The sequence below is a fragment of the Cavia porcellus genome, unplaced genomic scaffold, assembly GCF_034190915.1.
Source record: "Cavia porcellus strain 051 isolate PalLab524CR breed Dunkin Hartley unplaced genomic scaffold, mCavPor4.1 scaffold_26, whole genome shotgun sequence".
Lineage (NCBI taxonomy): Eukaryota > Metazoa > Chordata > Mammalia > Rodentia > Caviidae > Cavia > Cavia porcellus.
This window is the reverse complement of record NW_026947509.1, coordinates 3686524-3702970: the sequence shown is the minus strand read 5'-3', so window position 1 is coordinate 3702970 and position 16447 is coordinate 3686524. Positions and strand designations below refer to the sequence as shown.

Sequence of the window (16447 nt, the reverse complement as noted above, 5' to 3'; positions counted from 1 at the left end):
GACAGCAAGCACCAGACAACCTGCCTTCCTTCCTTCCCCCTTACATTCCATTCAGGCTATAAGCCTGCTGTTGTCACTCACACCCAGGGTGGACCGTACCACTATCCACACCCAGAATTATGCTAAACTAATTTAATTATTACACACCCCTTAATCCATAGTCCCATGCCCTAGATCCAGGCACATCAGAAAAACCCCACCTATGAATACATGAGGCTTGGGGTGGGGGGATCTAGATATAAGTCATAACAATTTTCCATCTAAAGACAGTGCTGCAGAGTGAGAGTCTATGCTAAACCCAAACACATGCCCTCAGCATGAGGCCTAAGCCGCATGTGCAGAAGAGTCTGTAAGGAGGGCTTGGAAAGCAGCAGGAGTCGCAGTCTCCAAAGATACATTCACCAGAGACTCTCAGATCAAATGCCATCACTCCCAAGTCACAGAATATGAAGAAAAATTGGGAAGAGAAGGAAGGGGCAGATCCTCAGACTCCAGCAGAAGGTGGTGAAGATAGGAGAGGGTTGCTGAGTTCAGTGGCTCCTGCTCATGTTTCTCAGGGGATTTTTCAGATTTAGACTCCTTCTGGACTTAGTTCAGATCCTAGACTATTGGTCAGAGAATTGCCCAGCCAGAGTTAGGGGCATCCGTGTCAAAAAGTAGAAACTCTCCTTCCTGTACTTTTCCTTCTTTTTTCCCCCCTCTCTTTTTCTCCCACAAAGAGAGAACAGATTGGGAAGAGAATTTGGAGTGGTATTTTCTAGGACAGTTGCATAAACCTACAAAGACCCCTTTTGTTCCCTAGGACGTAGACTTGCTCAGCCAATTTAGTTAAGCTTCTAAACTTCTCAAGTTGATACAATCAACCAATCATTAAAAGTATATAGAGCCTAAATTTCTTAGTGAATTATTCTTGTATTTGTTTGTACAAGCAAACAATTATTTTCAGAAAACAATAGCAATATTTTAAATTGTATCTCTGATTCCTGCTTTTTCAATGTGTTGGGTGAAATATTCAGAACAATGTTAAATGGTAGCAGTCTGATTTTTAATCTTAGGCCTAGAGGATTCATAACCATGAAAAATCATGCTTACACATGCACCTGAAATAAACTATGGTACTTTAAGGAAAAAGAAATTAAGTAAAATGTTTAGTAAAGAGTGCTCAATAAATGTTGGTTATTATTAGCTATTTTGGTTGTAGATCAAAAACAGAAAAATTCATCAGTCTGGGGCTGGGTCTCAGTGTAAAGTAATTGTCTAGCATGCTCAGAGCCCTAGGTTAGGTCCTCAGCTCTCTAAAAGAAAAATCAACCCCCCCCCAAAAAAAAACCAAACAGACAAAAATGAACCAAAACAAAAGACCCAAACTGTAAGTGTTCTGATGAAAAATTTCAGCTAAGAGGATTGGAAGACACTTTTGTCATAAAATCTTTTTCATCTTGAAAAATACCTCTTACAGAGTTCATGAGCTAAGTGTGATGGCATGTGCAGCTGTGTCTGCATGAGAACAGTTCTGTAGCATGATTTTGATCATTGTTCCCAGCTGTATAGCCTGCAAGCCTCATTCTGGTCTTCCTGGAGATTTTCAATGAATTTTTAAAAATTATCCTAAATTCATTTTTATTATTTCTAGCTAAAACTTTTCTCTGATTCAGTGCTTATCCCTGAACCAATAGCCAGAGAATAGCAATACAGATACTGCCCTAAACCAGTCAAATCCCATCCCTGGCGCTGGGCCCCGGGCAGTCCCACCACTGCACTACACTGAACTCTGCTGCGAGCAGTGAGGGAGAAGGGCAGGTATGGGGCAGCCACCTCTGCAAAGGAATATGAACGGGCTTTATTGGTCGTGGAGCTGACTTACTAACTTGTGTTTCCTTCAACCTTTAAAGTGATGTGAGTGACAACCTTTCTGAAGCAGAAGAAATGCAAATTTTAATAGAGGCTGTAAGAGAAGCTACTTTATCAAAATTTCCTTCTGAGTATGTTCCACTTTTTGAAAATATTATAGGAGATATGTTTCCTGGAGTGACAGCTTCAAAAGTAAATCAACTTGCTTTGGAGGTAATAAAACTTTTGAAAATAATCACAAATTACTTAGATGTGGAATATTAATTAAGTTAAATTAGTTGATTAAAATTACTACAGTTCTTCCGAAATACTTTATTCCTATTATAACATGAAGGATAAAAATAGGTGGTGACATATATGTCTCCTGGGGAGGGGGTGGCTTTATTTGGCTTTTTCTAATGGAAAGAATAACGTGTAGCTTTAGATAAGAAGATACATACTTAATTCTCTATGTCTCTGTCTCTCTCTCTCTCTCTCTCTCTCTCTCTCTCTCTCTCTCTCTGTCTCTGTCTCTCTCTATCTCTATCTCTATCTCTATCTCTATCTCAAGACAGGGTGTTGCTATGTCATTCAGACTGGCCTTGAACTTGCTTATGTAGGCTGGCCTCAAATTCATGGTGACCCTCCTGCCAAAGCCTTCTAAGTTCGGGAATTTCAGGCATTAGTTTTCTAATTTTTTAGGTTGATTTCTGTTGTTTCTATTTTGAAGAGTTATTTTTGAAAATCAAGTTAGATTAAGTTATAAAAAAGACAAAATGTAAATATTTTGTGATTATTAAAATATATATATCGTAGTTGTAGAATCATTCTTTGTTTCTCTCACCTGTATAGCCTCATGGTCATTGCTTTAGACTTGGTAGGGTTTTGGTATCACTTGATAATACTATTACAGAACATTCTTTATGCTTCCATGTGGCCATGAGGGTGCTTTCCCTAAAATCTATGTTTGATCACATTAATAAAGCCAGTGTTGGATCAGTGTTTCCTGTAACGCAAATCAAAACTATTCTGGTATGAAATAACTTTTACCACGCCATTTTTCCAGTAGATTTTGCCCTTTTTTCCTCTCCTCTTTATTCTTTCCATCTGAATTTCTCCGTTTTCTAGCTTTCCTACCTTCTCAGAGGTGTCAAAGCATTAAACATACTGTATATTGATTCCTTTCCCTAATCCTCTCGTTAGATGAGGTGGGTTCTTAAATTTACTAAAATATTGTTTCTTAAATTCATTTAAAATGTTTCTTAAACTTACCTTAGGAAATACAGGCTAAAGAGCATCATCATCATTCTGCCTTTAAATATAACTAATAGGCTATTCATATAACTTTATTCCTAACAAGCCCATTTTATTTTTGAACACACATGAAGCGCTTGCCAAAACAGGCTTCTGGATGATATAGCAAAGTTTGGAAAAATTTCCCTTGGAAACCATTTGGACTAGGAAGTTATGACTGGGTAGTGATTTCGTGGCTCTGGTTTGTGAAAATAAGTCTACTTAGACTTTAGAGTTTTCCATAGATTAATTTTAGTAAACTATAAAAATAGTGCTACTTCACTCAAGTTTCAAAGTGTTTCATATGGAGTGAAATAAACCACCATGTTGATTGATTCAGTTTCATGCTCTTAAGATTATTCCCGTTACTGTACTTCTTATTTTCCTAAATTGTGTTTTCTTGCTTAGACTATCTAGCAATTTAGTGGCAGCTAGTCAGCCTTGTATTTATTTAATTAATCTTTTTTGTTTCTAAACTCTTTGATACCTATGTTTTTAAAATATCTCTTTTTGTTCTGGGATTTGTGCTATTTTCCAGCTTTTTAGTAAGACTTTTACTTCACTTGGTTTATTTTCACTAATGTAAATTTATAAGACTGTAAAATGCCCTCTATGCAGCTTTTTCTGTGTCTATTGAGATGATCATATGGTGTTTCCCCTGTATTCAGTGTGATGTGTCACGTTTTTTTATTCGTGCATGTTAAATCATCTTTGCATCCCTGAAACAAATCCCACATGGTCATAGTGAATGACCTTTTTGATGTGACACTTGATGATTTGCTAATATATTTTTAAAGGATTTGTGCAGCCATGTTCCTTGGGAATATTGATCATTAGCTTACTCACTGTTTTTTCTTCCTTTCTTTTTTTCTTTCTTTCCTTCCTTCCTTCTTTCTTTCTTTGTTTCTTTCTTTTAATGTTACTGTTTCTTTTTGGTTTAGGTATCAGATTAATGAGCTTTTGACCCTTTGGAATAATTTGAAAAGAATTAGTATTAGTTGGCTAATCAGTAGATGTCAGGAGTGAAGCCATCAGATCCTGGACTTTTCATTAATAAAAATGTTTTTCATTATTGATTCAATATCTTTCCTAATTATTGGTTTTTTGAGGCATTCTGTTTTTCATGATTTTTTTGCTAAATTGTGTGTCTTCAGTAATCAATTGATTTCTTTGAGGTTTTTCCAATTTGTTGGCATATGGTTTTTCATAATGTCTCTTATGATTCCTTTGTATTTCTGTGGTGTCAGTTGTAAAATGTAATTTTTTTATCTCTGATTTTGAGTCTGCTGGGGTTTTTTTTAGCCTATCTAAAGGTTTGTCAAATTTATCTTTTCAAAAAAAATCTTGGTTCCCTTGATGTTTTTGGGGTAAATTTTGCCTCTTATTTCATTTATTTATGCACTGATCTTTATTTTTTTATTTTAAAGAGAAAAAATAGAAATAACGAAGTTTCAAAACAGGCTAGTCAGAGAGTAACAATGATTAATATAGTGCATATCATTATCATTCTAGTTGTTACTCAGAGTACAAGCTCTTGTGAAATATTAACTCCAACATTATTAGCTCAAACATTGCTTAGTTCATTGACTATATGAAGTTGTATATATTTTTTCCTTTTCCTTTCCTTCCTTTCTCCATCACAGTTTCACTTTACTTTTGAATAGTTTCTTCCCAATTCATCTATTGTACATTTTGGTTCTTATTTACTTCTTCAGTTCCTCACACTAATAATAATAATAATAATAATAATAATAATAATAATAATAATGTGATGTTTATCTATATGGGTCTCATTTATGTCACTTACGAATATGATCTCGAGTTGCATCCATTTACCTATAAAAGTCTCAAATTTATCCTTCTGTATGGCTGAGTAGTACTCCATCATATTAAAAAAAATTACATCTTTTAAATCCATTCCTCGGTTGATGAACATTTGGGTTGTTTCTAAGATTTAGCTGTTACAAATTGTGCTGCTATAGACATGGATGAACACATACTGTTGTTGTATGATGTTTTTAATTCTTCTGGAAAAATACCTAGAAGGGGAATAGTTGGATTGAATGGGACCTCTAATTCTAGTTTTTAAAGGAATCTCCACACTGATTTCCACAGTGGTTGCACCAGGTTACACTCCTACCAACAGTGAAGAAGGGTTCCTCTTTCCCCACAGCCCCACCAGCACTTGTTATTAGTTGATTTCTTAATGGTAGCCATTCTTTCTAGAGTAAGATGGAATTTCAGCAGTTTTAATTTTCATCTCTCAAATGACCAATGATGCTGAACATTTTTTCATAAATTTATTTGCTGTTTGTATTTCTTCATCTGAGAAGTGTGTATTCATCTCATATTACCCATTTTTGGATTGAGTCTTTGAATTTTGAGTGCCTCTATTTTTTAACTGTTTATATGTTCTAGATATAAGTCCTTTGTCTGAGGGAAAACTGGCTATAATGTTTTCTCATTTTGGGGGTTGTCTTTTCACTGTTTTGGTGATTTCTTTTGCTGTGCAAAAGCTATTTAATAAGGTGAGATCCCATTTGTTGATTTTTTGTACTGTTTACCACGTGGTCTGGGTTTTGCTCATGAAGTCTCTATCTACACCTACGTCTTCAAGATTTCTGCCTCTTTTCTCTTCCAGTAAGTTTCGTGTTTTTGTTTTAATATTTAAATCTTCAAAACCATTTTGACTTCAGTTTAGTACATGGTAACAGACATAGGTATAGTTTTAGTCTTCAGAATGTGGAGAAAGTTTTTTCAGTATCATTTATTAGAGACCATCTTTCTTCCAGTGAACATGTTTGGCTCCTTTCTCAAAAGGTAAGGTGACTGAATGTGTTTGGAGTTGCATCTGCATCTTCTATTCTGTTACAGTGATCCTCAGGGTATTTTTGGTTTATTTGTTTACTTGTTTGTTTGTTGCCAATACCATGCTGATTTTATTACAATAGCTTTGTAGTATAATTTCAGGTCAGGAATTGCAATGACCCTTGACTTGCCCTCTTTTGCTCGGAATTGCTTTTTCTATTACGATTCTCTTCTGGTTCCAAATGAATTTTAGGAATTTACTCTGAGGTACACTAACAGTATTTTCATTGGGATTGATTTAAATCTGTATAGCAGTTGGGGAGTAGGACCATTTTCACTATGTTGATTATTCCTATCCATGATCAGGGGTATCTTTCCATTTTCTTTTTTTTTTCACCTGAAGAAAATGGTTAATCTTTCCATTTTCTAGTATCCTCTTTGATCTGTTTTTTCAGAGCACTGTAATTTTCAAAGCATAGATCTTTTAATTCCTTGGTTAGATTTGTTCCTTAGTATTTAATTTTTTGAGATGATGTTCCTAATTTCTCTCTGTGTGAGTTTGTTGTTTGTGTACAGGAATGCTATTGATTTTTGAGTGTTGACTTTATATCTAGCTACATTACCAAATTTGGTTATAAATCAACAAGTATTTTAATGGAGTTTTGGGGATCTTCTGTGTATTGCATCATATCCCCATATGATCTGTAAATAATGATAATATAACTTCTTCCTTTCTTATCCTTATTCCTTGTATTTCTTTCTCTTGTCTAATTGCTCTGCCTAATGTTTCCAAAACTATATTGAATAGGAGTGGTGATAATGAACACACCCTGCCTTATTCCTGATTTTACAGTAAAAGTTTTCAATTTGTAATCATTTAGTATAATGCTAGCCATTGATTTGTTGTAGATGGCTTTTATCAGATTGAGGTAATGACCATCCATTCCAATTTTCTGTAGGTTTTTTAAAATCATGAATGGTGTTAGACTCTGTCAAATGCTTTTTCTTCATCTATGAGATAATCAAATGATTTTTGTCTTTGATTCTGTTAATAGTGTATTACATTTATTGATTTGCGTGTGCTGAACCATCAGTATCCCTGGGATGAATTCTACTTGGTCATAATCTATAATCTTGAGGACTTGCTGCATTCTGTTTGCCTTTGACTTAGCGAGCACTTTTGCATCTGTGTTCTTTAGGGAGATTGGCCTAGAGATTTCTTTTTTGGTTGGGTTCTTCTGTGGTTTTTGAATCAGGGTAATAGTTGCTTACAGGAATGATTTTGGAAGTACTGCTTTCCTTTTAATTTTGCTTTCAACTTCCTTAAGTTTCAGAATTAGTCGCATTAATTCTCTAAATTTCTTGTAGAATTCAACAGTGAATCTGTCAGGGTCTGGGCTTTGCTTTGGTGGTAAATTTTAAATTACATGTTCAATTTCATTGGCTGATATGAGATTATTTAGAATTTGTATATCATCTTGATTTAGTTTTGGAAATTTCATTGTGTCTATGAATTTGTCCATTTCTTCTGTGTTTTTCCACCTTATGAGAATATAGGTTCTTGTAGTAGGTATTGATGATCTTCACAAATGTTTTAGGATCTGTTGTGATTTACTCCTTTTCATTCCTAATTGCTTGAATTTGTGTGTTTTTTGTTTTCTCTTTTTGATGAGGTTAGCTAATGGTTTATCAACTTTATTTTCATAGAACTAACTTTTCAATTCATTGATTCTTTGTATTGCTTTCCTAGTCTCAATTGCATAACTTCCCTCTTTATAATTTCCTCCCTTGTAGGAGTTTGGGTTTGATTTGTTCTTCTTCTCTTAAACTTTAAGGTTTAATATTAGGTTGTTTATTTGAGTTTATTCTATTTTCCTGATGTGAGAGTCCATCACTATACATTTCCCTCATTGGACTGCTTCTATTACATCCTGTAGGCTCCAATGTGTTGTATTAGCATTATAATTTAATTGTATATACTATTTAATTTAGTCTTTAACTTCCTCTGTGATCCATTGGTTGTTCAGAAGGGTGCTGTTTAATTTCCATGTGTTTATGTAGTTTTGTGATTTCTTTTGTTATTGATTTCAAGTTTTGTTGCACTATGGACAGATAATATGTATGGGATGACTTTGATTCCTCTACATTTACTTAAGTATGTTTTGTGGCTAATGTATGCTCTGTTTTGGAGAATGCCCATGTGCTGCTGAGAAAAATGTGTATTCTGATGTTGAGGGGTGGAACACTCTTTAGACACCTACCAAGTCCATTTGTTTACAGGTGTAATTTAAGTCTGATATTTCTTTGTTGATTTTTTTTGTCTAGTAGATCTGTTTGTGAGAGTGGAGTACTGAGGTCCCCCACTACAATTGTGTTAGTGCTTATTTGGTTTTCCATGTCTGTTAGTATTTGTCTTATGTACTTGGGTTCACCAGTGTTTGGTGTATATATATTTATGATTGTCATTTCTTCTTGGAGTTTTCCTTTAACAAGTATGTAATGTCCTTCTTTGTCTCTTTTAATCAGTTTTGGCTTAAAGTTTACATTGTCTGAAAATAGAATAGCTACCCCTGCTTTTTCCTAGATTCCCATGGAATGAAAAATTGTTTTCCATTCTTTGACTTTTAGTCTATGAATTTCTTTTTGGGATAAATGCATTTCTTGAATGCAGCATATTGTTGGATCTTGTTTCAAAACTTATTTTGCCAATCTCTTTTTTTTGGTTGATGAGTTGAGACCATTTACACTGATGGTTACAGCTAATATACATGACTTACCTTTTTCATATTATTTTCCCGTTGTTGGTTCCCTAACTTTATCCTCTGTTTAATTGCTTGCCCTGCCTAATTTATTCTTTCTTTTGGTGTTCATGTTTGTGGTCTTCATTATCTTTCTAATACATCCTTCAGAGCATTCTAAAGAGCTGGTTTGGTGGTCATAAGTTTCTTGAATTATTCTTTCTCATTGAAGTATCTTATATCTCCTCTGATTTTGAATGATAGCTTTTTTATTTAAAGAAAAAAAGCAGTAAAAGGGTACAAGTAATACAGAATTTCAAAAAAATAAACAATAAGAAACCACTAATTAATAGATTATATATTGTCATCTTAGAAATAGTTGATCAAGTTACAAAATTATGCATACAAAGTGGACATTCAAACAGCGAGACTACAAACAGTTGTATTCAATGATCCAACAAAAACTTAGTAATATGGTCATCTATCTTACACATCTAAATAAACTTGCAATTGTGTCCTTTAGAGCACTTTCTTTTCCTCTTTTTTACAATTACATTTTACACATTTTGGGTTTTATTACTCCCACAGTTCTTATTACTTTTTTTTTGGAAGAGAATAAAACCAAATGTGACAAAACAAAGCAGAGTAGGTCAAAACAAAGGATGGACATATTACATGATGTAAAAGCAGAATACCAGGTAATCAACAATGGTTACCATAATGCCCCTTGCTACCTTAAAAAGAATTGTGTATATCATCAAGTATAATAAAATTGAACTAAACAGTACAGAACAAAACTAATAAAACCTAAACATGGCGACATTACTGAACTTTATAGGGCTTCAAAACCATATAACGGGGAATCATGATTACCACATACTTTTATGTATTTGTATCATTTGTTACACTAGGGAAACTATTCGGCATTCATTTTGTGAGTTTGATTTATTTTGCTTATGAGTATGGTCTCAAGCTGTGCCCATTTGTTTATAAAGATCTCAATGTGATCATTCTTTATAGCTGAGTAGTCCCCATTGTATAAAAATGCCACAAGTTTTTAATCCATTCCTCAGTTGATGGGCACTTAGGTTGTTTCCAAGATCTGGCTATTACAAATTGTGCTGCTATAAATATGGGTGCACATATATCACTGTGGTATGATGCTTTCAGTTCTTCTGGGAATATGCCTAGAAGTAGAATAGCTGGAACAAATTGGACTTCCAATCCCAGCTTTTTGAGAAATCTCCAGACTGACCTCCATAGTGGTTGCACCAGTCTATACTCCCACCAACAGTGTAGGAGAGTTCCTTTTTCCCCACAGCCTCTCAAGCATTTGTTGTTGTTGGTTTTCCTGAAAGAAAACCATTCTTTCAGGAGTGAGATGGAATCTCAGTGTGGATTTAATTTGCATTTATCAAATGAGTAATGATGGTGAACATTTTTTCATATATTTATTTGCCATTGTATTTCTTCATCTGAGAAGTGTGTATTCATCTCAGATGCCAATTTTTGGTTATGGATTTTTGAATTTTGGGGGTCTGAGTTTTTAAATTCTTTATATGTTTTAGACAAAAGTCCTTTGTCTGAGGGACGGTTCACTGACTTTTTCCCAGTTTGTGGGTTTTCTTTTCACTATGCTGGAGATTTCTTTTGGCATGTAGAAACTTTTTAATAAGAGGTGATCCCAGGTATTGATTCTGGGAAGTATTGCCTGTGCGTTTTGAGTCCTGTTCATGAATTCTCTAGCTACCCCTGTGTTTACAAGGTTTTTACCCAATTTTTCTTTCAATAGATTTATTGTTTATATTTTAATAATCAGATTTTTTTTATTTAAAGGAAAAAAACAGTATATGGGTACAAGTAATACAGAATTTTTTTAAAAAAGTAAGAAATCACTAGTTAATAGATTACATATTGTCGTCTTAGAAATAGTTGTTCAAGTTACAGGATTAAAACATACAAAGTGGACAAACAGTGAGACTGCAAATAATTGTGTTCAGTGATCCAAGAAAAACTTAGTAATATGGTCATCTATCTTAACACACCTAAACACACTTGCAGTTGTATCCTTTAGAGCACTTTTTTCCTCTCTCTTTTTTACAACAACATTTACACATTTTGGGTTTTATTACCCCCATAGTTCTTATTACTTTTTTTGGAAGAGAATAAAACCAAATTTGACAAAACAAAGCAGTCAGCCAAAACAAAGGATACACATATCACATGATGTAAAAACAGAATACAAGGTAATCAACAAATGTTACCATAATGCCTCTTGCTACCTTAAAAAGAATTGCCTATATCATTAGGTATAATAAAATTAAACAAAACAGTACAGAACAAGACCAATAAAACCTAAACATTGGAAACATTACAGGACTTCAAAAGAAGATAATAGTCAAACCAGAATGGGCATCATAGTGAATCTTTTTGCCTTCAAAGTAGTTGCCTATACTCTCAAACTTGATACTATCAAACAGAACAGAACAGAGTAAAATCAGTCAAAACAAGATGGTGGTAGCAATACAGGGCTTCAAATGAAGTTAATAGGAAATCAAAAAAGTTACTGTAATATATCCTGCTAAGTTTTTGATTTTTCTCTTAATTAAAAAATTATAATAAATAAATAATTTTTTTAAAAAGAAGATTGAGATAAAAGCGGACTTAACAACATAACAATAGAGGTCAAAGAATAACAATTTCAGCAACCTAGTGCTTCACACGAAAAGGCAAGATCACTACAGACTCTGTAGAAACACAGAAGATCATCAATACCTATTTCAAAAACCTCTACTCTCATAGGTTTGATAACACAGAAGAAATAGACAGGTTCCTAGAACCACAGGATGTACCAAAGCTAGGTCAAGAAAGATGTAAAACTGCTGAATAATCCAATTTCTATTAATGAAGTTGAAAATGTAATTAAGTCCTTACGTACAAAGAAGAGTCCAGGCCCAGACGGATTCACTGCAGAATTCTACAAGAAGTACAAAGAAAGCTTACTGCCGATGCTCCTCCAACTCTTCAATGAAATTGAAAGGGAAGCAATCCTTCCTAAGTCATTCCTGGAAGCAAATATTACTCTAGTACCAAAACCTGAGAAAGACCCAACTAAAAAAGAGAACTACAGACCAATCTCCCTAATGAACACAGAAGCAAAAATCCTCAATAAAATACTGGCAAATAGGATGCAGCAAATCATCAAGAAGATTACACATCATGATAAAGTGGGGTTCATCCCAGGCATGCAGGGATGATTCAACGTATGTAAATCAATAAATGTAATCCACCATATCAATAAAACCAAAAGTAAGAATCACATGATCATTTCTATAGATGCAGAAAAAGCTTTTGATAAGGTTCAACATTCATTTATGTTAAGAAACTTACAGAAAATTGGAATAGATGGTCTTTACCTCAATATAATAAAGGCCATCTATAACAGACCAACAGCCAGTATTATATCAAATGGCCAAAAATTGAAGACCTTTATTTTAAAATCAGGCACAAGACAAGGATATCCCTTATCACCACTCCTATTTAATATGGTACTGGAAATACTAACCAGAGCAGTTAGACAAGAGAGAGAAATAAAAGGGGTAAAGATAGGAAATGAAGAAGTTAAATTATCATTATTTGCAGATGACATGATACTCTACATAGAAGACCCCCAAAACTCCATTGAAAGACTCTTAGATATAATAAATTCAGCAATGTAGCTGGATACAAAATCAATACTCAAAAAGCAATAGTATTCCTATATAGTAACAACAAAATCACTGAGAGAGAAATAAGAGAAGCCACATCCTTCACACTAGCAACCAAAAAAATGAAATATTTAGGAATTAATCTCATGAGAGAAGTGAAAGACCCATACAGGGAAAATTATAATACACTGAAAAAGAAATTGAAGAGGATCTCAGAAAGTGGTAAGACATCCCTTGCTCAAGAATAAATATTGTGAAAATGGCTATTCTCCCAAAACTGTTACACAGATTCAATGTGATCCCAATAAAAATACCATCAGCGTACCTCATAGATCTAGAGAAATCACTCCTAAAATTCATCTGGAGCAAGAAGAGACCTCTAATAGCAAAGACAGTTCTAAGCAGCAAAGGGAAGACAGGAGGCATCACAATCCCTGACTTGAAGTTATACTACAAATCAACCGTAGTAAAATCAACAAGGTACTGGAATCAAAACACAGCTGAAGATCAATAGAGTAGATTAGAAGATACAACCACAACTACAAACACACTAACCACCTTATCTTTGATAACGGGCCAAATATTTTCACTGGAAAAACGACAGTCTCTTTAATAAATGGTGTTGGAAAAACTGGCTCTCCATATGCTGAAAACTAAATCTAGACCCTTGCCTATCACCATGTACTAAATTAAAATCTAAATGGATCAAAGATCTGAATATTAAAACAGAGACATTAAATCTATTGAAAGAAAAATTGGGTAAAAACCTTGAAGACAGGGGTAGGTAGAGAATTCATGAACAGGACTCAAAACGCACAGGAAGTACTTCCCGGAATCAATAACTGGGATCACCTCTTATTAAAAAGTTTCTGCACGTCAAAAGAAATCTCCAGCATAGCGAAAAGAAAACCCACAAACTGGGAAGCAATCTTAGTGAACTGTCCCTCAGACAAAGAACTTCTGTCTAAAACATATAAAAAATTTAAAAAATCAGACCCCCCAAAATTCAAAAATCCATTCCAAAAACGGGCATCTAATATGAATACACAGTTTTCAGAAGAAGAAATACAAATGACAAATAAATGCATGAAAAAAATGTTCATTATCATTAATCGTTAGAGAAATGCTAATTAAAACCACACTGAGATTCCATCTCACTCCTGAAAGAATGGCCAGGATCAAGAAAACCACCAACAACAAATGCTGGAGAGACTGTGGGGAAAAAGGAACTCTCCTACACTGTTGGTGGGAGTGTAGACTGGTGCAACCACTGTGGAGGTCGGTCTGGAGATTTTTCAGAAAGCTGAGATTAGAAGTCCCATTTGTCCCACCTATTCCACTTCTAGGCATATTCCCAGAAGAACTGAAAGCATCATACCACAGTGATATATGTGCACCCATGTTTATAGCAGCACAGTGTGTAATAGCCAGATCTTGGAAACAACCCAAGTGTCCATCAACTGAGGAATGGATTAAAAACTTGTGACATTTTTATACAATGGAGACTACTCAGCTATAAAGAATAATCACATTGAGATCTTTATAAACAAATGGGTGCAGCTTGAGACCATACTCATAAGTGAAATAAATCAAACTCATATGTATAAATACTGTGTAGTTTTCCTAGTGTAAGAAATGATAAGAATACATAAAAGTATATAGTAATCATGATTCCCCATTATATTGCTTTGAAGCCTTATAATGTTTTCATTCATTAATTGGAATGGTTTTATTCTGGGTTGTTTGATTTTATTGTCTGTGATGGTATGAACAGCTATTTGGAGGAAAACAAGACATTGTAATAGCTAGTGATTATTTAATATCATCTTGTTTTGAAGTTCCACCAAGCTTTTGTTCTGTCTCCATCGGTTTTATCATGTTGTGTCTTATTGGATTTTACTATATGTGATAGTACAAATAAAATGTTTTTATAGACAAGGAGATAATATAGAAACCATCATTCATTTTTTGTTAGTTGGTTCTTAATATCCTGTAATACTTTCATTCTCTTGAATGGTTTTACACCGTCTTCATGTGTTTGATGCTATTGTATACGAAGTTATACTCAAATATTTCAAGGAAAGAGACACTATGGTAACTACTGTTAAATTGGATTATCTTGTGGTGAAACACTATGTTGTTTAAATTGTTCTGTTCTGACCTGTACTGTTGTGTTATTATGTCCTCTTTTATCTCAATCTCCTTTTTATTTATTTATTCATTTTAATTTTTTAATTAAGGGAAAAAATAAAAAATAACAGGCTATGACAGTAACCATTTTGACTTCCTAATAACCTGATTTGAAGCCCCGGATTACTCTCACCATCTTGTTTTGACTGATTGTACTCTATTCTGTTTTGTTTGATAGTATCATGTTTGAGAGTATAGGCAACTACTTTGAAGACAATAAGATTCACTATGATGCCCATCTTGGTTTCACTATTATCTTCTTTTGAAGTCCAGTAATGTCTCCAATGGTTTGGTTTTATTGATTTTTTTCTGTACTGTTTTGTTCAATTTTATTATACTGGATGATATAGGCAATTCTTTTTAAGATAGCTAGAGCCATTCTGATAACCATTGTTGATCACCTTGTATTCTGTTTTTACATCATGTACTATGTCCATCCTTTTGTTTTGACTGCCTCTGTTTTGTTTTGTCATATTTGATTTTATTCTCTTCAAAAAAAAGGTAATAAGAACTGTGGGAGTAATAAAACACAAAATGTGTAATTGTTATGAAAAGAGGAAAATAAAGTGCTCTAAAGGATATAACTGCATGTATATATAAATGTGTAAGATAGGTAACCATATTACTCAGTTTTTGTTGGATCATTGAACAGAACTGTTTGCAGTCTCACTGTTTGAATGTCCACTTTGTATGCTGTAATTTTATAACTTGAACTACTATTTCTAAGATGACAATATGTAATCTATTAACTAGTGATTTCTTACCGTTTATTTTTTGAAATTCTGTATCACTTGTACCCTTTTTATGTTTTGTTTTTTCTCTTTAAATAAAATTTTAAAAAGATAAATGAGCAAATAAATATTTAAAGCTATGAATTTTCTTCTAATTGTTGCTTTAGTGTTTCCCACAAACTTTGATATGTACTATTTTAATTAGCATTCAGTTATAAATATTTCTTCATCTCTTTTATATTTTCTTTAATAAAAAGAATGTAGCCCTGGAGTTACTTGGTTTCCAAATATGTGGAATTTTAATCTGTTCTTTTGCTATTAATTTCTGTTGTAGTTAATTTTTGTTGGAAACCACATTCTATAATTTATGTATTTATCCTGTTGAACTTTTTAAAGTTTTCTGTATTAGCTGATAAATAGTCTTTTTGTAAGTGTTTTATGTATGGTCAAAAATGTTTTCTGTGCTTGATGGGTATAGAGTTGTATGTATAGCCTATTGTATTTTTTAGAATTTGGTGTTTCTATTCACTTTTTATTGATCAATGAGATTTCAACAAAAGGTGTGTTAAGATCCTGACTCTGATGTGCTATTTTCCTATACATGTATTGACAACTGTTTTATTGGCCTAATTTGTGAGCTATACACATTTATATGTTCTTTCTTACTCTTTACTAAATAGTATCTTCCTTTTTAGCCTATAGGCTATTTCTTGCCTTATGATCTGTGTAGTCAGATATTGTTATCTTACTTTTTAATGTGGAGTTCTTCAGAATTTGTGTTTCTATTTTTTCTAATTTATACACCTATCTGCTTTAGAATTTTGCCTTCAAGGACACAGATAGTGAACTTTGTCTTCTTGTAATCAAGTCTGTAACTATCTGTTTTGTACTACTGATTTTAACTTTGTAGGTTGTTATTTTAAGACATGTTGTGGTTATTTAATTTCTTTTGCTTCAGTGTTGTCCCTCTTTACTGCTCTCTGTGGAATAGACTGAGTTTTCTTCTGCGTTTTATTCTCTGGGCCCTTCTCCTAACTGAAGACTGCCATCTACCACTATTTGCTCCTATTATGTATTAAACTTTTTCAACACTTATATTTTTATATTTAGCACATTCTTTAGTCTTCCTCACATTCCTTCTTCCAATATG

General features: G+C 33.6%; 1 protein-coding gene across 1 annotated transcript in view; it reads left to right on the top strand.

Moving 5' to 3' along the window:
* Dnah14 (dynein axonemal heavy chain 14) overlaps positions 1–16447 on the top strand; it is a 345721-nt gene that overhangs the window by 138453 nt on the left and 190821 nt on the right. Inside the window, exon 34 of the mRNA XM_063237535.1 lies at positions 1893–2064. Coding sequence (XP_063093605.1) covers positions 1893–2064 — 172 coding nt within the window. The remainder of the gene's footprint in view (positions 1–1892; positions 2065–16447) is intronic.